The sequence below is a fragment of the Plectropomus leopardus genome, chromosome 18 (assembly GCF_026936395.1).
Source record: "Plectropomus leopardus strain MGB_pleo_1.0 chromosome 18, ASM2693639v1, whole genome shotgun sequence".
In the NCBI taxonomy this organism is placed as follows: Eukaryota; Metazoa; Chordata; class Actinopteri; order Perciformes; family Serranidae; genus Plectropomus; species Plectropomus leopardus.
Window position 1 is genome coordinate 11,082,847 of NC_142193.1, and position 21,249 is coordinate 11,104,095.

Genomic DNA, 21,249 nt, shown 5'->3' on the forward strand with positions numbered 1-21,249 from the left:
CCAAATTTGCTCAAATACTGCTAAAATATGTAAAGAAAAAAGTGCTATGCAATGTTAGCCAACTATGCACTGCCCTTCAAAATAATCATGAGCAAATGTAGTATTATTAGTGGTACTATTATTATCAGTATTTTTATTACTGGGTCTAATATTACAGTGTACCACAGTTCTGTATGTGGTTTGTGCATGTGGTGTTGCTGTGGGCTACTACCAAAGAAGCCATTACTTGACTTCTGTTGGTGCAATAAATATAAAGACTTTACCGTCTATTTCATTACTTTCAAACGGCCTAACACCAGTCATAAATTTGAAAACTTTAGATTCGATGACAAAATAATCGAAGACTTTCAATTCAACTTGGACATTAACACCAATGACTCTGAACCTAACTTGGACTTGAGCCTTTTGACTTAAAAATTCTTGATAACTTTCCCGGGTCCCAAAGACTAAAGTGCATGCTATGCTATATAAGGACTTTTTTTAAAAAAAAAAATTAAGCTCGGTAACACTACAAAATTGTTTAGCAATTGAATGACATTTTTTAAGTGCTTATTTATGTGGTTTTTGCATTAAAATTGCATTATATTTGCATTATATTTTGTCATCTCAAAACTTGAACTTTACGCCTTGAACTTTGACCCGGGACTTGTTAGTCTTGACTTGACACTTGACTTGGGACTTGAGTGCAAAGACTTAAGACTTACATGTGACTTGCAAAACAATGACTTGGTTTCACCACTGCTTTCAAATATATAAAAGTGTGAATGTAATATCAGTGTTATGCAGGCTATAACACTGTCAACTGTTTTTGTGAAGTATTTTTACCCTTTGTCATGAAAAATGTAATGAAAAAGTCATTGTATGAGTGCTTTTATTGTGCAATCCTTTGATTTTTATTTCAAAATGATCTAAAACAGTCAGTTTAGCTGTTACATTTCTAAAGATATCTAGCGGGGAATGCCCCCTTAGCCTCCCTTGAGAGTTGGAGTAGTTGTTGATTGAAAGAAATGGTAAATAGGTGATTATGGCCCAGATGTACAGCATCAACTAATGCAAAATCTGACATGAAAAGGCATACGTTTTACAAGCTGGGGTGCTTATCAGTAACTGTGCAATGTGTTCTTGCAAAAGAAATGGTGGAACTTAAAAGAATCAACATCCTCATCAAAAACAACAGGAATTGAAACTGAAGCACACCCAAAGCTTTATTTATTTGATGTACAGCAGCATGTGTATTTTATCAAAGGTTGTCAACCTTGTGCATGCATTGCGCAGTTTATTATAGTCAATTTCAATGCTTAGTATTGTTTTAAAAAAAAAGAGGTGGATTGCAAACACCTTTCATTGCTGCAGGGATATAAATTTTGTTTTTCAACATTATATAACATTCATCTATAATATACACAGTGTTGCAAAAATGTCATCTTTTTCCAATGAAGTCATGAACACCTGTAATAAAAAAAAAACTGGGTGTAAAAGTTGAACTGGCTTTGAACAAATGTATATATTTATAGAAATCTGTTCAATGCAAATATTTATCCATCATTCCGTCATTTCAACATGGCCCGGCTTCAACAATGCTGTCTTTTTCATGACCTTCTCCTTCCACTTCTGTGTAACCAGGTTGTTGCTTCTGAAACTTCAAGGAAGGCCAGTAGCTCTTGCGTCGCTAAAAACAACAACAAAAAGACAACACAAAAATAAACCCAAATATGTTTGATGTGGACATTTGTTATTAAAGCAAGTTTGTCCGGGCAGGTGTAGGACACATTTAGTGCTCACCTGGATGAGGTAAAGTGGTGAAGCAGCAGTGGGATGGTAGTTGATGTAAATAGCTACCAGTATCAGAGCCAAAAGTAACACCAGTGCAGCTGCTATACCAGCTATCACTCCGGAGTTAGCTCCCCTGTCACTCTTGGTTGAAGAATCTGTCCTCACATCTGTATTGAAGATGAAGCCCCATAATTACATCCCTTCATCAAGCTTGCCTACAATGGATCTTACAAGTATTAACTCACCTTTGCCAGTCTTAAATATATGTTGTTTTGTCTCATCTGAAGGAAAACAGAAAACAGAAATTTCCATGCTTATTTCACAACAGAATCTATTTTTACTAAGTGACAAATTTGGAGAAAATACTGCATACATTATGTTGTACTGTATATCATACTGACACAAAAACTAGCTTGGCCTCACCGTCACTTTCGCAGGTTTTTTGTAGAGGAGTCAATGAGGTCACATACTCCATCTCGGGTATGATAGAGAAACCAGTGGAGCTGTCACCCCTGGAGTAATCCTCACAGGTTCCATTTTTGCTCTGTCCATATACAACACAATACATGCATTAGTCTCAAAAATGAAAAATAAGAAGATATTCATTCTTGATGTCCAGCTATACCTCTTCTGAGCATCCGTAGTCCAGCCATTCTTGTCTGTGTCTATCCATGCCATCTGAACACCTAAAACACACAAGATGTCTATTTATAAGGGTTGTAATAGTACTATATTAAAGTGACAGTTCATCCCCCAAATAAAAGATACTTATTTTTCCTCTTACCTGTTGTGCTTTTCATGAACCTATTTTTTTCTGATGCAAGTTGCCAAATGTTAAGATAAGATACACAGAGATATCTGCCTTCTTTTCAATATAATGGAAGTAGATGGCACTTGGCTTGTGGCACTCAAAGCGCTAAAAATACATCTAAAAAACTCTACAGCAATGTCTGACTCCAGAAATCACGACCTGGTTACTATAATCCACAGACCTTGTGGTGAACAAAAACTATTTTCAGTGGGTTTTTTTTAAATTATTTCTTAACCAAGAGACACCTCATTCTAAAGGAGATAGTTCAATCTGAAACATGAATAAAAGTCATCAATATGGTCAATACAAAGTCATGAATATGCAGGGAAACACATTCTCCATAGGGGGTATAGCTCAGTGGTAGAGCATTTGACTGCAGATCAAGAGGTCCCCAGTTCAATTCTGGGTGCCCCCTACCTGTGAAGACAGCATGACCCAATTTGTATTTGGTTTGAACTGTCTCTTAACATTTGGGCTAGCTTAACATCTAACTCACCTCTGAAGTACATGGCACCAGCTACACCCAGAAGTTTGATTGGATGAGAGGCAGAGCTCACAGCTGTCATGCTGCAGGCAGTCTGAACAGAGGCAAAGAGATGAGTACATAAAAATAATGACTCATTGAAACTAATTATTTAATGATAATGGGTGAGGATCACTTACTTGGCAGTGGAGTTAACTCAACAGCAGAGTAGCTGGTGATCTTTGTAGTATCTATCTCCACCCGATGGTACTCATAAATTGTCTGCGGTTGGGCATCTGAATCAGAATCAGAATCAGGTTTGTTGCTGGGTAGGTTTGCACACGCAAAGAATCTGTCTTGGCACTAGTTGCATAAAAATAAATAGACCAACAAAAGGAGGAAAAGGAGGAAAGCACTACAAAAATCAAGAACCATAAATAGAAAACAGAAAAATTCCGAATAAAAGTATATGAGAAGAATAAATATATAATAAAGGTAAAATATATACAGTGAAAAGTTCACAGTATAAAGTGTCAAGAAACATGATAATAATCCAAAGGATATGCATTAATGGAATGCATTAAATCAGATCTGTGTTGAAATATCACAGGGTTAAATACCTGAATGTTAACATTTAAATCGTGGAGAAAAAAAAGTAGAAAGACATAAACATTATTGCTGACCTGGGGATTCACGAGAAGGTGGCGTGACCATGAATGCATCAGACAAACCGGCCTTCACTGGGTGTTCAGCTGAACTGATCACATCTAATGCCAGTGGTATCTGACAAACAGACAAAAGGAGGAAACGCTCAGGCACGTAGCAGTAAGGAAGAGAGCTAGTATGGAGCACAGGGCAGAGGTGTGTCTCACATCTCGGTAGCTGAACGTGATGGCTCCTGTCTTGTAAAGCGCAGCCTGAAATGTAAAGGCTCCTTCTGACTCTTTTCCTGGGAGTCTGACCCGCTCCCACTGGACCACAAACACTTCACCTGAATGAAGTCATACAGGAGTCAGACAAGTGACCAGACACTCATGTTCAAACATCAAGTGCCATCTTACCATTATCCAGGTATTGCACAGTGGACTCCTTTGAATAGCTGGGGTCAAAATTTGCCATTAGAGGGGCGATGTACTGTGTTGCAGTCAGCATACGGTGAGTAATGTCCCCTGTGAAGATAAACCCTGAAAATGGCCAGATTGGAAAATATGTAACACTTGAGTATGACTTGCATAAAACACTTTCCTGCTCTGAACATATGCAGAAAAGGTCACTTGAACATCTGTTATAAAATCAAAAAGTACCTCCTGTTGCTATGGTAATCTGCCTCAGGTAATGTCCGTAGAAAGGAAAGTCAAATGATAGAGCAACCCTCTGCAAAGAGAGTACAAGAAAACAGAGAGAGAATTAGATATTAAGGATAAGCTTTGAGTTGTAGTTCTACTGTATTTAGCATCATAATCTGCCCTTGAATGGGAAGAATGGGGAGAAATAGCAAAATGGTGATGCACTGAAATGTTGATCTTCTTCCCTACTGTCTACATCACCAATATTTTCAGACTTTAAAGTTGTAATCCTAAAAGGGACAATAGTCCCCCAAATTAAAATGCTTTTCATCTTATCTGTAGTGTTGTTTATTAATCATGATTATCTTGATGTGAGTTGCAAATGTTGGAGATATCAGCTATAGAGATGTCTGCTATGATTTCTGGAAAGCAACATTGCTGCTGAGTTGTTTAAATGTATTTTTTTGGCACTTTGAGCACCTCAAGCGGTCCCCCAGTTCAACTCTGGATGCCCCCTGCATGTGAAAGTAGCATGTCCCAAATTTCCTTTGGGTCGAACTGTCCCTTAATATTTGGGCTAGCATAACATCTCACTATTTGTTAATCAAGCAAGATGACTTTGCATTTTTTTCATTCACCTCATGATGATAGGACTGTCATACAGTTTGTAGACATGAACCAGGTAGGAACTGCACAGGAAAAAAAACATTTGGACACCCTTGCTCTAAGCTCATACACACCAGCATTCAAACATGTTGGCTTAAAGTGCTAAAGAGATAATGTGCCAAACTGCAACTGGAAACTGCAGGAGGAAGAATAGTATTTTTGATTTTGCAGTGAACTGTCTGTTTAAGATTTTCATTGTAATGATACTGTACTATTACATACAATTTAAGGTCTACAGTTTTCTCAATCCATTGTATTTACGCTTTGTCATTACCTTGACATCATGTGGTAGTTTTCTTTGGTAGTGGTAGAGTTCATCGTTCTACCACGAAGTGTGAATTTATGCAGCAGGTACTGTTTGTAGCATTATCCCATTGAATTCAATGACACTGTGTTACGTCAGAGCAAACACTCATCATCGATCACGCACATCAATGAGGAATGAAACCTCAGCCAAATTTTGTTTGATAGAACAACTAACTAGAGTTTTACTATATTTGATGAAATTTAATGTAGTAAATAGTTTCACTTGAAAATGAGGGGGCACCCGGATTTGAACCGGGGACCTCTTGATCTGCAGTCAAATGCTCTACCACTGAGCTATACCCCCTTGCTCTTGACTAGAGCTTTTATCAGGACATATTGTTTATACAGTGATAGGTATTTGTGTACACTGGCGAGCCTCGCCTTTCACAAGCAGCCTCTCTGTGATTAACATTATTCCCAGCATGCAGTCTGATGTAACTACAATGCAATGATCTAGTCATAACACAGACACAACTTGGCTGTGTAGGAGCGGGTCATTGAGGTTACTGGGTGTTAACTTCTCAAAACTGATATTCTTCTAAATAACTTAAATCCACAGCATCACGATTCATTTTCAAAAGCCACATTATCAGTCTCAAGATCACTGCAGCTTATGGGAAAACTGACCTGGCTGTAACAAATAATAAAAGTGATAACCCGCGACGGCAGCTTTAACTGTATCATAATATACTAAAAACACCTGTCTTTTGATTTCCCAGACTGCAAGCACATTTTTCTTCTTAACTCCGTCCATTTATCATCTGATGTAAGAAATGTCATGTATCCAACTATGTAACATGGATTAGATGTTTCTATAAAGCCAAAGTACTCTATTTCTACTTGGAGAATCTTAAGTTTTATCCATCAGCTCTTCAGGTGTACAGGGGTTTTCCTTCCCTGTGCCTGCTCCACTATATCTCTCCATATTAAAGTCAGCAGTATATATTACACAGGTGCCAGGTGTTGAACAGTAGAGGTCAAAACTAGGCCTGCGCTGACAGCTTCTGGCAGGCCGCAGCCTGTAGCTCTTGGCATGTACCAACGTTTCCTAGTCCCTTTGCTCCCAGAGCAGTGTTACCTTATGTTTCAGACTGAACTCTGTCCTGGCATGCTCTCACATAATGTCAGGGCAAAATTTCAGATTTTTTTTCCTTTGACAAATGTAGAATCAGTAGCTGTGTGTGGACATGTATTTGCTGAAGTGCTGCACTTTGCGCTAGGTTACAACAAGGATGAGTTTAGCATCCTTAATGGTGTGTCTGAATACAAAAAATCCTTTGTAAGCTTCATTTAAACTTCTGTTTGTTGCCATACTTTTGGATAGCTTTAGGAAATACATATAATGATTTGACACATAGAATGCCAGATCTTAAACCTGGTTGAAATAAGTGCTGGATGTTTTCACGGGAAGGGCGCACCAATATTTGCACTGGGAACCATTTTACCTGCAATTAAACACAGACATGCAATTAAATGCCCAACCACTGAATGACAGGTCGGCTAGACAGCTACATCCTGCTTCCTATTGACACCGAGGGCTTGGAAAAATAACCACATGAGTAAAAATATATAAATATCATACAAAGAAAATAGCACAGAGGACACATTTATTTGTAAACTTGTGCTCCAGACTGAATTCCACTGTGGCATTCATGCATCCCTACTTTATGACTTTGAGCGTTTAACCACTGCTGTGTTGCAGATTAGCACTTTACTTGACCAAGGACATGAGAAAGAAGAAGTTTGCTATTAAGCAAACATGTTTGGTGTGTATGAACCTGGACACCTGGATTTCAAGGAGATAAAACTAGATTCATTTTAGGTACAAAGACAGTTCGTGATTCTTCTTCAAGAAGAAACACCTGGATTTAAAAGAGATAATTTAATCCGAAACACAATAACCCTGCAGGTAAGAGGAAAAATATGCATTTTTTGATTTAACTGTGCCTTTAAGCACGCTATCTTAGCAAGGATTTTGGAATCATAAATTAATACTTTTATGAATATACATCAGATCAGTGTGTTTGAGCACTGTTGCCTCTGAAGATAGAGGATTTGTGGATAAGCTTCATTTAAATTTTTGGCCACTTCAAATATTTAAATGCATCTATGTTCAGCACAGTGAACATGATTTCACAATTAGGGGGCACCTAGATTTTATTTGTAGTAAAAAGCTCTACCACTGAGCCATACCCTCTGTGACAACTGTCACCCACTTCTTATCAGTGGCCTGGTATAATATAAACTCATATTTTTACAAATGTAAGAAAGTGTTTGTGTTGTGTGTGTGAGACTTACCACTGCCTGTTTGTATGAATTTGACAGAATGCCATGGACTCTAACTTGGCCATGCCGAACGTCACTCATGTCGACCCATAGTTCCTCTGTGCGCGGGTCTTTTGGGCCAAAGCTACGCCATGTGTAATACTTCCCAGAATCCTCCTTCAGAACAAGAAAAACACAGAGGATCAGAGGCTGTAGTGGGGAGACAGCATTTAGGGAGTGTGTCACACAGGCATCAAAAGTTCACTCTGTGCATGGTTAAATCATGTGCTGTCATGTAAGTCTCCAAGTAAGTGGAAACAAGTAAACTCTATTTCCAAAAGAGGGCAGTGTTTAACTCCAACTAAAACAAATAGTACATGTCTAAAGCCAAAAGCATAATAAATGCCACAAGCCATTACAGTCATAGGAAACACCGCGGTGCAGCTCTCTCACCACAACGCGTGTCATGTTGTCTGGCAGGGTGTTGATAGCGACGCCTCCGCCCAGGACCGCCCTGCTGATCCTAGTGTGGCCTGAAGATGACCTCTGAGCTCTGTGAGGATGACTGTCCCCTCCAGTTGACTCTTCATGCTGCTGTGAGGTCACACTGTACCAATTGTCTGTCCAAAATAATGAATGACATTTTAGTATGTTGCACTGCTTATTATAGGATGGGATGATATGAGCCAACTGATGTATTACAAATTCTAAATCCACTGAAAAGAAAAGAAAGTACACTAAAGCATTTTCATTTTACCCTGACAGGAGTACCACACACTGTTGGGAAACATCTTAGATGCCAGTTCTGTTTAGACTCTTAAAAATGATGTTTACAGCTGTGGCTTGGAAACCAACCACTCAGCCAAATGACAAATTACACTTTGCTTTTGATATTGTCAGTCTTGGCCTTGTCAGTTAAAGCCATTGTTGAATGAAGACAGAAACAATACAAATAACATATTGTGATGCTCACACAGAACTGTCAAATCCTACAAACAATGTAAACCATGTTTAGTAAGCAGACTCGGGTAGGTAGGTTTTGTTTTAAAGTTGTGGGTGTTTTAATTGACAGCTTGTCTTTTTTCAAACCCACATATATTGCAAGCCACATATTCCTAGTTGATGTTAGGAGTTTATTTTAGCATCACACTGTGATTCTCTATGGAGCGTGGATAATGCATGTCTGCTGGTACACCAAGAACATGGACATCCTGGTCCTTGAATAACCCCAGTCACTGATACAGCTGGAGCCAAAATGTTTTGACTGAGCTCATTTCTGTAGATGTTATAAAAAGCAGAGGCAATGTAGGCTAAGAAACCATTTTCAAGGAACTCTTTTGAGTATGTTTTGTAGTCTGTCGACATGTTGAACTTACTTAATGGTCACTGTGTGTGTTTAAATCAGTTGGTTAATGGATAATTAATCTTTTAAATGTTTAATTATTAAATCTTTTTCTTCTTGTTTTGGAATAAAAAACTAAGAATGTTTTATAAGTGTAGCACTTCTAAAAACAAACTCGCAGCGTTGTCTGTTGAAAACATAATGATCAAAGAATAAATTCTTAATAAATTATTCAAGAGGACTTCAAAAATATATTTGGCTTTCACAAAACAACTCTGCTCCACTCTGTTACAAAGGCAAGGCATTTAGAGCAAGTTTTGAAAAAAGTTTTGTTTGCGTTGAAAATTTTTCATACTTCCTCTACTGTATTTCCACAAGCCAGATGATAAAAGAAGTTGTGTGTACTCTTAAAAAACAGTCATGACTTCATAATGAGAGGCAAATCTATTACATATACTTGGCAAGGGCTATTTGTTGTTTTAGAGGTTAACAAGAAAGGCATGAAAAAACTGAGGTGACCTTATTTTGGAGATATTTCAAATCATACAGTCAATACTGAAAAACTGTCAGACCTCAGTTAGACGTGACTCCAAATTTCTGGCAGCTTGTTTAATATCTATTTCCAGGTTGCCAAGGTAGCATCATATCATAGCATATATTTGACAGTGGTGGAAGACGTACTGAGATCTTTTACTATGTAAAAGTAGCAATGCCTCATGAGAGTTCATTCCAGGATGCTGGAAAGGAGGCTGTGACTGACTGTCAAACACTGGACTCAGGAGCAGCAATGCAGAGTCCTCCCTGTCCAGGGAGCAGTGGACCAGCTCTTTCCCCCCGCAGAGCTGCTGGAGGGTTCGTGGGAGTTTTCCCATCACATCCACATTTGTTTTGTGGACTTGTAAAAGTCTTACGACTGCGTCCCCTTTGGAGTCCTGTGTGACTAATACAGGGACCTCAGGTTAGCATCCCTGCTCTTTGCAAAACATGTGGTTATTTTGGCTTCATCAATCTGTGACCTCTAGCATGCACTGGAGCGGTTCGCCACACCATGGCTCTCTGCAGGAAAACAGTGGATTGCCACCTCTGGGCTGGGAGAGAGTTGCTGCCCCTAGCCAAGGAGTTCAATTATCTCAGGGTCTTGTTCACAAGTGAGGGTAAAATGGAGGGTGACATGGAAAGACGGTTCATGATGCATGAAGCAGAGATACAGGTGCTGCACCAGAGGGTTGTGGCGATCTACTTGTCCATCTACTTTTTGACCCTCTCCTTTGGTCATGAGCTTTGGGTGTGACCGAAAGAATGAGATTTCGGATATGAGCAGCTGAAATGAGTTTCCTCTTTAGGGTGGCTGGGCTCAGCCTTAGAGATAGGTTGAGGAGCTCAGACATCCAGAGGGAGCCCAGAGTATAGCTACTGCTCCTTTGCTTCTTGGGTACCTTCTGCTAGAAGTTTTTCTGGACAAATCCAACTGGTAGGAGGCCCTCGAGCAGGCCTGTCCAAAGTCCAGTCTTGTCCAGTCCATTAGCTTCCAAACTGTAATAAGGCAGAAGTAGGCTATAATGTAGGATTAAATGAAATCACCCACAGAAACCTCAAAATTGTGCTGATGCACAGTAGCCGACCGAAGTAAATGTAGGCTACTTAGTAATAGCCTATCACTGTATATAGAGGGTGGATTTTGAAAGATATAACAACCTCTTGTCTATCTTTATTCAGCCAAGTCTGTTTAAAAAAATATAGAAACTAGGACTTGCTGACAGACGCATGTCAGATCATTTATTTAAGCCGTTTAGCATAACATCTGTCTGTCTGTCGTCTTTTTGGTGTGTTACGGTGATATGCGGGTTTTTACGTACAATACGGTACCCGTCAGTGACGTCATGAAGAAGCCTATATAAACCCCGAGACCGCTCTCTCCATGCGCGGTGTGTTTCATCTAACCCTAAATCTGTGTCTCCTCCTGTACATATCGTTCGCTGTTTTTCGTTTCTGGCTTTCAACGAACTACAGGAGGTGTTTGAAGCGGTGCTGGGAACATTTACGAACCAAAAAAGCCAGGACGATCACTCCGTGGTGTTCAGTTTCCCGTCTGAAACACTGGTTATTCTGCCGTGGTCAGCTCGGCTGCCGCGAAGAGTTAGTCTCTGCTGCTCCGGTGTTTTCATGTCGGGACTGCGTTTAACTGAGCAGAGTAAAACTGAGCAGGGCGACTCTGCCAGATCTGAAACTGGTCCGGTTAGGAAGCCCAAGCTCAAACACATGTAAACGCTCTATTTAACCATGTCAGTCTTTATTACTGTACATCCAAAGTAAGTATATATGCTGGCTCCTTAAGTCATGCTAACGCTAGTTTAAAGCTACCAGCTAGTTAGCATTAGCAGCATTGACCTGCCCCCCTCAGCTGTAGGAAAATGTCCTACCTTCACAATGACATGAAGCACAAATAAAGACAATGGGAGTGTGGAAATTAAGACACTCTAGTTGCTGTATCACTGGTATTTTGACGTGATAAAGATAAAACTGAAGGTGTCTTACCTTCTGCCACAGTATAAAGTGTCGTTGGGAGAAGTTTGCTAGCAGGGCTTTCTGCTGCAAAGGGATTTCTTGGTTTTTAGGGGGAAAGGTGACTTGGGTTTAGCCTAAATGAAAAGATTTCTGACAAAGTGCCGTCTGGCAGAAAGTCCTAAAACTTCAGCCATACATTGAGCAACCACTGCTGGAAATTAGCACCAGCCGAATGCTGTTAAAACAAGCAAGTGGCTGCTAAATTTGAAATCCACAAGCCACAGTTGCAGGTGGACAAAATAGTAAATTCCCAACCCTGCATGCAACCCATTTCTAATTTTTGACACCTGTGTTTGAGAGGTATTTTAAATGAAAAAAAAAAACAACCTACTTTTACATGATCAGTGCCATATTCCTCCACTGAGCCACAGCCACCTGTTAAGGTTGTCCAACTCTCTTACACATCAGATTCAAATAAACTGTAATGACATCCTAAATCCCACGCAGCATTCATGTTTTTAGGTCAGCAGGGTTCCCATGGTCATGATATTCCTGGCAAAGTTATGAAATAATTCCTAAAAAAGTTATGAAATTAGAAAAACTGTTGTCCAGGCCTTGAAGTATCTTGCAATTAACAGAACATTTTGGAAAAGTTTGAAATATACAAACTGTTTTGTGTGTTGTTGAAATTTTTTTTTCCAAAATCCATTTCTACCATTACGCAAAGTATGTTATGTTGCATGAAAATTGATTGGATCTTTGGCTTTCTGTCCAATAAACAGGCATGACTTTGAAGTATTGCAAAGTTTTACCTGTTTTTGCCGGTCTTGTCTTTTGGCACATGCAGCTTGTTGGAGACGGAAATGTCTAATTTGCGAGTTAAGATAGCATGCACTAACAGTTTTCTTTTCTGGGAAGTGCATGTTTTTAGGCCTCCCACTTTTAAACTACTTAAAACAGTAATTATAATGATGGGGTAAAACATTATAATTAAGTTTTGGAATTCAAATTGGAATTCATTCTTAAAAATGTGTGGGAACCCTGGGCCAGGTTATTTTAATTTTAAAACGCTTTGCTTGTGACTGAGATACAATATTCTGCCATCACAGATTTTTGTTTGTTTGATGCTTAATACAAAAGAATAACACACTGGAGGAAAGATGGGGGTAAGGAAGACATTTCAAGTGCTTGAGTGCACATTTAATAAAATGTTTGTGATAGAGCCGGATCTTAAGGTTTAGCAAACCTCATAGGTTTGAAATAACTTCCTGAGGGACACAGGTGTAGCTTGCAGGGGTGTGAAAACATGGTATGACCATAAAATGAACTCCAGCTCCAACCAAACCCACACTGTAATAGGCTACAAGGTGTCTTGTCAACTGTGTTGTTCTCAAAATGGACATGAAAAAGGACAACATGCATATTTTTTTTAGGTGTTGGGCAACACTGACCTACACTCTGAATGAAGCAGCTGTTCTAAGTTCAGCCGTTTCATTCATGTTTTCAAGCCTATAGAGACAACAGCAAACCCCCTTTGTTTGCAGACATGCCCGCACCCACTCTCCCACTTTACTAGCCCATCTTGATGAGGAAATGAACAGACTAGATCGTAAACCTTCCTGTTAAACTGAAAGTAGTTAAAGCAGGGAGCCTCGGTGCAACACAGGGCATCAGTCCTCACAAAAAAATGGATAATCAGCAAGAATACACAGTTAAGAATATTAAATCTGCCATATTTAGCTTCTAAACTGCTCCTTAAGAGTGCCAGCAACCAGTGTAGCTCCTCTTATGCCACTAAAACGTTAGCTGCATTTCTGTCCTGAGTGTGGGAGGGGAACAGCCTGTTGGTCCCTCAGCTGTGTCCTGTGCCAAACCCCCAGAGTTCAGACTGTGTGGGACATTGGCTGTTGCTGCCTGCTTTAAACATCCCTCTGCAATCACACAATTATAACACTGATGTCTTCCACAGCCGTCAAAACTACAATACGTCATTTAACAAGTCGCTAAAGTGACAACCCAAATGTCTTGACCTCATAGGAAGCTTATTGTATTTGTTCATGAGTGTTTCTCTCCGCCCTTTGATTCAATTAGGTGGTGCGTCAATGCATTTGTGGCGGCTCATGTGTTGAACGTAGATGTGTGATTGTTGAGCACTGGATCCACCCTGTTATGGCATCTATGAGCTAAGAGGAGGGTTGTTGAGGTCTGCAGTGCAGCAGATAAACACATCCTGGTTTATAAAAGCTGGGAGGGGCGCAGATGCAGGATATGAAACTTCTAATATCCACTCAGGTCATCGGTCTCACAGCCAGTAGTATTAAACCACTGGCAGATAACCAAAACAGTGAGATGGAAATCATATTGTCTCCGCTGTCCAGGACAAACTGACGAAAAAAGAAAAAAAATCTCCATTAAAATGAATCGTTCTCTGCTTTATAACTATAAAAATGAAAAACTCTGGTGTCATTTTTTGTCATTCTGGTGTCATTCTGAGTCTTTTGAGGGGCTCTAAGATACATGCAGATACTTTAAACAATAATAACACTGCAACTGGTCTTGGGATTACATGAAAAAGTATGTAAATATAGAAGTATATGCCATATATGATCTTAATAACTGAAGTAGGATAACTTGAAATTAATATTTTTCTGATTTAAATGATGATTTGATAATCAGAAGTTTGAGGTTTTCATCCAAAACAAATGTTAAACAGTTGCACAATTTGTACTGTATATCAAGGGTCCTCAACTTCTTTCAGGCCAAGGACCATTTAGCTGAAAGAGAGACGGAGCAGGGACCCCTTACTACAATTATTGTATAGAATGGTATTGCATATTAAAATGGTTCTACAATAACATGCAGAGTAGCCTAAAGTGCTTTGTATAAACATAGACCACCCTTTCGTTGTGCATACAATTCTACGTTACTAAAATAAAAATTATGGTCAGATTAATGTTTTGTATACCATGTTTGTTTCTGGATTGTATTTCACAGTCTCTTGCTTTCATAGTTACAAAACAATCCATTGTGGCTTCCAAGAAAGTCCATAGGCTGTGTATTGTATATTGTTCTTACGCATAGGCCGATTCATTTCTGCTAATAATATGTTGGATTCACACTGATGTATATTTTCAGACATATATTAACTTAAAAACTTAACTTGAATTTACCAAATAATATATTGGTGCCACCCTACTGTAACTCTGAGAACCCCCTTGGGGTTGAATATCCCCGTTGAAGACGAGGCTGTATAAGGTCCATGAAATCCACATTGATTTCACAAGACCCTTCCTATCTTTCCATAAATTGTTGTGTGTGGGAGATGACTGCAACAGAATACCTAAGTGGTGAATCAAAATGGACCTGGATTTGTTTTGTAGGTCTGCTCTTCTTTTAGGAAAATAGCAGGGTGGTGCACACAGCAGCTGACCTATACCTCACTGTGCCAGGTTAGAAAAAGGCTGGTGAGTCAGAAAGTGACAAAACCGTCACTGAATAAAGCTGGTCAATATAACAGATGAGGTTTGCACAATTCAATATGTTTCAGGGTGTAAAAGTTTTTAAAAAAAATTAAGGCAATGAGAGGTTGAAGAAGTATATGAGGTCAGACCCAGTGAGGTAAAACAGGAAACGCTTTCTGTCAAATGTAGGCAATGAAAGGACAGAAGCTGTGGACAAAAAACTGACCTCTGCCCGCTCTTTTAGGAGCAACCAAACCACGACATTTAGCTGCCTTTTTCTGTGAGCGGTCAGCTCTGAGCGGTCTGAGAGAACACACCCTTCCTGAGCAGAGGCTGGAGGAGGTGGCATGCACGCCTCAACATCACCCACAATACACATGCATAGTTCATGTCAAGGCTTTTGGTAAGATTGCAGACGGGCAATTCTTTTGTTTAATTTCAAGTTTTGTCCAGATAATCAAGCCAATTTGCTCTTACAATTTCAAATCTTTTACAAGTGAGAACGTATTTAACCCTTTGAAACTTGAGAAAAAGGATAGGAAAGCATGGGAAAGACAGCAATGAGCAATAAATAAATTTAAAAAAAAAATAGCCAAAGAAAAAAACAAGCAATAAATTAGTAAAAAGATACAAGAAAATTAAAATAAGCAACAAAAAACAGAAACAAGACAATGACCTGAAGAAAGTGCTTAAAAGGAGAAGAAAATGTTTAAAAATGTGTTTTCTTCCTGTACCGTAATTTTAAAGATATTTTTATGATATTTTGTTATCTTTTACCCTTTTTTGGGCCAAGTTGCTCGTAGCACTTACCCCCACATATTTATAAGAAATCAAATCTCTCAGGTTTCAGTGCTTGTGAAAGGCATCTGAATGCAGCACAAGAAAACTGATGTTTATCCAGGTGTTGAAGGGTTAACTGAACTCTGCCACCTCCATTATCAAATAGTTGGAAAGCTGATAATGCGATACATATCTTAATATGTATTTTGGCCAGTAAATGAGCTGCTGACATACTGCAACAATCACCATGAGTCTACTTAAATAAATAACATCCAGGAATCTTAAAAATGGCTAATTTAATTTATGACATCCCTGAGGGGGCACAACAAAATTAGATTTCACAATGAAATTATGAAGACAATCCAATTTTGGTCAAGTCTTGTTAAGAGAACATGAGTGCACTGATTGCTTCACTTTTCTTCTGTTACGGTGAAATTCTATCTTTGCATATAAAAGCCGAAAATGTTTTTCTTTATTTTGCTTTTCATTGTCCGATAAGAGAAAAAGAGACAGCCTAAAACCATTTCCCATGCAAACACTGTTCCAAAATAATTCAGAGCAAGTTGATCGGCTGCTGGCAGATAACCGATTTGTTCTTGCCTCTTTATTTTTTCTTAAACATGAGCATGTTTTGCGTATCACAAATCAAACTGCACATGACTTTTATAGAATAAGACTGACAGATAATAACATCCTATCTCTTATCCAGTCTTACAAAACAATCCCTTTCAGTTTGTTTCTCATTTTTCCAGTTTAGCTCCAAAATGACTGGATCAGCTTCAGCCTATTTGTTAAGAAAACTTCTCAGCAGGACAGGAGACCAAGAGAGGCCAAACACTGAGGTCATTGACGGGTACACAATTCATTTTCGGCTTGGGGCGCTTTGTTTTTACAGTCTGGTTCAGATGGTGTACATGGCTCCCTCTGGAACAAAAGTCATATTTTAAAAACGGAGCAATATATAATGTTGATATATATGTTGAGTGACAAGGCAAATAAGAGCAAATTACGCAGAGGAAAGGAGGATATGTTAGGTCAGCGCCGACAGATGACCCCTTATTTTGCAGGCACGTATCTCAGCACCTCCTGCACAGTTAAACTGTTTCACTCTGCAGAAAAGGAGTACCTGATGATTTTGTGAAATGTAGGGTAAATGCAGGAGAGGGGTTTTTGAGAATGACCAGTCAAATTCCTCAGAAATAAATCAATAAAACAAACACACCTCCTGCACATCACTCCGCACCCTTCACTTCCCCAAACTTGCCTTACAGTATAACAAATAATAAATCCATGTCCAACCTCAAACAACTCAAACGCCTGCTAACATTTTCTGCGGGAGTCTAGCAGGGAGGCAAGAAGAAAAAACAAAGTCTAGCGTCTAATTTTAAACCTGAGACAGGCTGTTTGTGGGTTGCTGTTTAGACTCAGCTGCATGCTTGTGGAAGAGGGCATTTTAATTGTACACTTTATTGCAAACTGGGTCATTCACTTTTGTGCGTAAAATAAAAAGGGCATGGCGTGCCTATTTGCTGCTCCATAAAGACTCTTACAGAAGTTCTGCAGTTTAAAGCGAGTTGAAATAGCAACAGTGAAAACAAATGTTAACATTAGAATATTTCTTTAACTCAGGACAAATGGAAAACTACGTGCACGCAGAGTTTAATTTCACTTGCATAAAATGAGCACCAATAAAAGCGGGAGAAGCTGCAAGACAGACTTGCTACACCTGTTAAAACTGGAGCATCTTCAAACACCAAACCAGATCATGGAGGGAAAACACACACAACTCACCTGTTTGCTGTTGAACCCAAACTCTTGCTGGCTCTGTTTGGGAGAGACAGAGGCAAAGCATCACCAAACTGAAACACATGTTGGCCAGAAAAAGACTAAAAAAAAATAAACGCTGTGTCTCAGCTCCTTTCTTCTTCTTCTCTTTGGAAAAACAACTTTTCTCCGAATCCCACTTCCACCCGTCACTCTCTTCCCCCCTCTGAATCTCTCTTTCTCTCCCTGCACACCACCCCTGTTTCTAAATACACCCTCTCTCTCCTCCTCAGTGCTGTTCATCCATTGCCATGGTGATCACAAAGACACAAGGATCAGCTGATGAAGCTTTGGAGCAGAGACGAGAATCGTCTGCACACTTTCAAGGCCTGGATATAGACTTGTAGTCTTTCTGTTTTATACAATTTTACATCCTCTTGTTTGGGATTCATCCATCCATCCACTGGAGTTTCACACTCAGCAGAGTGTATGGCGCCTCCCTCTGTCCAAACCAGCTGAGAGGACAGTGAGACATCTGACAATTGTAATTACAGCACTAACAAAGCCAAGGCTGAAATCGATGCAATTACACATTCCATGTCGAGTCTGTTTATGACTCCTCAAAACATTGTCTCTGTTCTAACAACATCTTTCTTTAGCCCACACTGAACAAAAAAAGTCTGATTGTTGCGGTTGGATTTCCAGTGCTTATGTAAAAGCCTTTTTTTTCTAATGGCATGTGAAACTGTCTGAAAGTGAAATTTACAAGCACTGTGGCTGACTCCGACACCTCTCACAGCTACCGCTTTCATCATGTCTTTCTGCTCTGAAAACAAACATGCAATCGTTGCCAAAGAAAATGACAACGGAGCATTTACTGGATTCACAGCTGGAAAGGCAATCAGTAGCCCATCCCATAATGCAGACCATAAACACAGGAAACAGTGTGCATAGCAGCAGGTGTGAATTTGTGGAGAAGTCATGCTCATTTCAAACAAACAATTTATTACAAAGAGGTTGGAAAAACCATGTTTTTTTCAAATTTTACTGTTTTTTCTGTCACGCTGTCATACTTACCGAGAATAGCACAAGGATCAACTGTTATTTCACGAAGTGTACTGATGAGGTGAATCCTTATAAAAGGCATGATCTGGATAAAGAGAAGCAGATTAGTTTTAAAAAAAGGGGACTGAAAATTACAGGTCCAGTGTGTAGGATTTAGCAGCGTGGGCCCCATGGTAAAGAAACAACAGCAATCATCCTGGTAATTTTATCAGCAGCAGTTGAACCATTTTGGCTTCATGTGCCACTGAACAACTTTTATGTGGGGGCTCACCTCCAAGGCTGCATCCAGGTCTCTTAATACATCCATGGTTCGGGGCTACTATAAAACAACATGGCGGACTCTGTCAACAGGAACCACTTAAGCCCCCGGGAACAGCTCTAAAGACAATTTGTAGTCAAATTTGGAATTACAACTCCTGAGTCCATCACGTGATGCCATATGGCCCTAAAAGACGGTTCCCCAAAGATTTACCTTGAGAAAAAGATGTTTGTAAATCAGCAGATGTAAAATGATAAATTTCACGAGCAAGATTTGATCCATTCAGTCCGATAACATTTTCAAAGTCTTAAAGAGCTGCATGAATAAATAATTTTGTTCCCATTGTTAAGTTAAATTGAAATGAGCTGCTCGGCTGCTCTGAGTGTGATTGCTCTATGGGATCCACAATGCTGAAGATCTATGTACATTCAAACTGCAGATATCAAGCTTTTTGGCTTCATGCACTACTGAGTAACCTTCATATGAATGAATGGGGCCCTCCAATGCTGTATCCAGTATTCTTTATACGTCCATCGACCCACAACATATAAAGATATAAACAGCCCATTCTAAGTTACAAAAACACAATTCTTATTTTCATGTTATTAAAACTAATGAAAACATATTTAATATCACCCTACACACTGGACCTTTAATATGAAGAGGATGTCCCTAAGATTTTGCGTCACATTAGAGTTAATTGTTTTATATTGTAATCTCAGTTCATTTACAAATTGAGCGACAACAGTATAAGATAAATTCTCATCTTAAGATAAACTGACATCCTCACAAGACTCATAGGTCAAATGCTGGGAGACCTGGGGGAGTTTTTATTGGATAGATTATATATAGTATATAAAATGGCAGTATTTTATATAATATTTTTGTATTCCTGTTACTTTAAATTAGAAAAAAACATCTCTTGGAGCTAAAATGTGTGAGGGTAGGTCTTTACTCTTCAACAGGAATTCATCAGACATGTTTGTGCAGTCAAGATCAGCTACACTGTCAAACTAAAATAACAGAAACAGCTCCACCGGGAGTTAGACAGACATTGATATATAAAGTAGGGAACCTTGCAATAACACACACATACTTTATCTTGAATTCTTGGAAAGGTTACATAGAATAATTCAAATAGCCAAAAAGCCAGAGAAGAAGGGGAAATCTCCTCAGCTGCATCACGTTAACTTGATTAATCTGCCTGTAGCAGCAAGACTGACTCCATCAGCTTAATCGTGCCGCCTGTATTCAGATTCTTGCTTCACTTTAAAATGCTGCAGTATGTAACTTGAATGCAGAGTAAGTTGTCACTAAGATAACTTAATTAAGCACACTAAATCATCATCACAACCCCTCATATTGACATCATCTGTCCTGTATGTAGAGAGTGTGTTGTCAATCTCTTGCCTGTATCTACAGGCTATAGGTGTAATTTCTTTAGTTTGATACTTTTGTGCAGCTGTGTGTCAGTAGCTGTTTGTTATCATACATATGTATGTATGTTTTTGTTTTTTTGTGCTGAGGAATAATTAGCTACATGAGACAAATTACATGTAATTAAATTTCAAAAATACATGTAATAGTAATCAGTAACAGTTACTGAGAAAAAAATAATTCGAAAAGCCTACAGTTATAAATCAAAATGTTGGTGATTATCATAATAAAACATTTTTTTCTACTGCTTTGTATCTTTCCTCTCAACTGGAAGACATGTTTCAGCCTTATTGCCCAGTTAAAACATCTGTTATAAAAGTAATCAAAAGTAATAAGCTACATTACTTTCATGAGGTAATTAAAATAGTTAAACAAGCTACATATTACATTTCTACCAGGGCAGCTAGTGGGCCAATGTGTACCCTATTACATCTAAAAAAGTAACCTTTCTAATCCTGGTTATGTTTCAGCACAGACTAATATAACTTAATTCTGATTTCCCATATTGTCAGTGTTTGGCTCTATTAGCTATAAAATGACACAGAAAAATGCAAGTTAAGAAAAGTCAAGCAGCTCTTATTTAGGCTACACAATTATCTACAATAAATATAAACATGGCTCTCCCAAAACAGGAAGAAAACCTCCTGAGAATGTTAATTTAAACTTGTTTCCAGTTGCAAAGATATACTGTAGTTAGTTTAAATCTTACCTACCCTAAATATTTTGTGTCAGCAAAGCTCGAAACATGTTAAAACCCAAACGTATTTCAATTCCAACCATCTTTAAACTAATTAAATTAAATGAATCACAGCCGTCACATGGTTGTCGAGGCTCACCTTCATTTCTACCGGGAGACGTCATCCGGTCTGATCAGACAACCCTGTTTGTGGGTCACTGTAACAATTACAAGTAACAATTACAGACGACATGTTTGTCGTTAAATTTGGCTTTATTTGCTTATTGTTTGTCGTAAGGTACCAACCTGGTACATGCTGGCCACAAATGTAGACTCTTTTCTCCCTCTAGCGGTCATAAAAACGCCATGCCTGTTAAATAGCAGTGAAAT

At 38.9% G+C, this 21,249-nt stretch overlaps 1 protein-coding gene and 2 non-coding genes across 4 annotated transcripts; 1 reads left to right on the forward strand and 2 right to left on the reverse strand.

Annotated features, from left to right (window-relative positions):
- Positions 1–1,180: 1,180 nt before the first annotated feature.
- On the reverse strand, positions 1,181–21,199 carry LOC121957026 (plexin domain-containing protein 1-like). Of its 2 annotated transcripts, XM_088069148.1 has the most exons (18): positions 21,166–21,199; positions 21,020–21,077; positions 18,759–18,865; positions 18,500–18,572; positions 17,450–17,482; positions 8,024–8,190; positions 7,604–7,747; positions 4,352–4,421; positions 4,109–4,231; positions 3,920–4,038; positions 3,731–3,830; positions 3,248–3,343; positions 3,081–3,162; positions 2,399–2,459; positions 2,197–2,317; positions 2,019–2,054; positions 1,783–1,940; positions 1,181–1,669 (listed from the first exon to the last, which is right to left on the reverse strand). In XM_088069148.1, exons 3-18 carry the CDS (start codon positions 18,792–18,794, stop codon positions 1,556–1,558), a joined length of 1,533 nt encoding a protein of 510 aa, XP_087925274.1. In that variant the 5' UTR covers positions 18,795–18,865; positions 21,020–21,077; positions 21,166–21,199; the 3' UTR covers positions 1,181–1,555. The 2 variants fall into 2 exon arrangements, with proteins under 2 accessions (XP_087925274.1, XP_087925275.1); XM_088069149.1 differs by lacking the exons at positions 18,500–18,572; positions 18,759–18,865; positions 21,020–21,077; positions 21,166–21,199 and having other exon boundaries at positions 17,450–18,140.
- On the forward strand, positions 2,928–2,999 carry trnac-gca (transfer RNA cysteine (anticodon GCA)). Its single transcript has one exon. It is a non-coding gene; the product is annotated as a tRNA-Cys (tRNA).
- trnac-gca (transfer RNA cysteine (anticodon GCA)) lies at positions 5,538–5,609 on the reverse strand. The gene has a single exon. It is a non-coding gene; the product is annotated as a tRNA-Cys (tRNA).
- Positions 21,200–21,249: the final 50 nt, after the last annotated feature.

Coding starts and splice junctions, on each gene's coding strand:
- LOC121957026 (XM_088069148.1), bottom strand. CDS start 18,794: ATGGATGTATTAAGAGACCTGGATGCAGCCTTGGAG. Junction 4,039..4,108: donor TGTGCAATACCTGGATAATG/GTAAGATGGCAC, acceptor GACTTCATTCAG/GTGAAGTGTTTGTGGTCCAG. Junction 1,670..1,782: donor CACCACTTTACCTCATCCAG/GTGAGCACTAAA, acceptor TGTTGTTTTTAG/CGACGCAAGAGCTACTGGCC.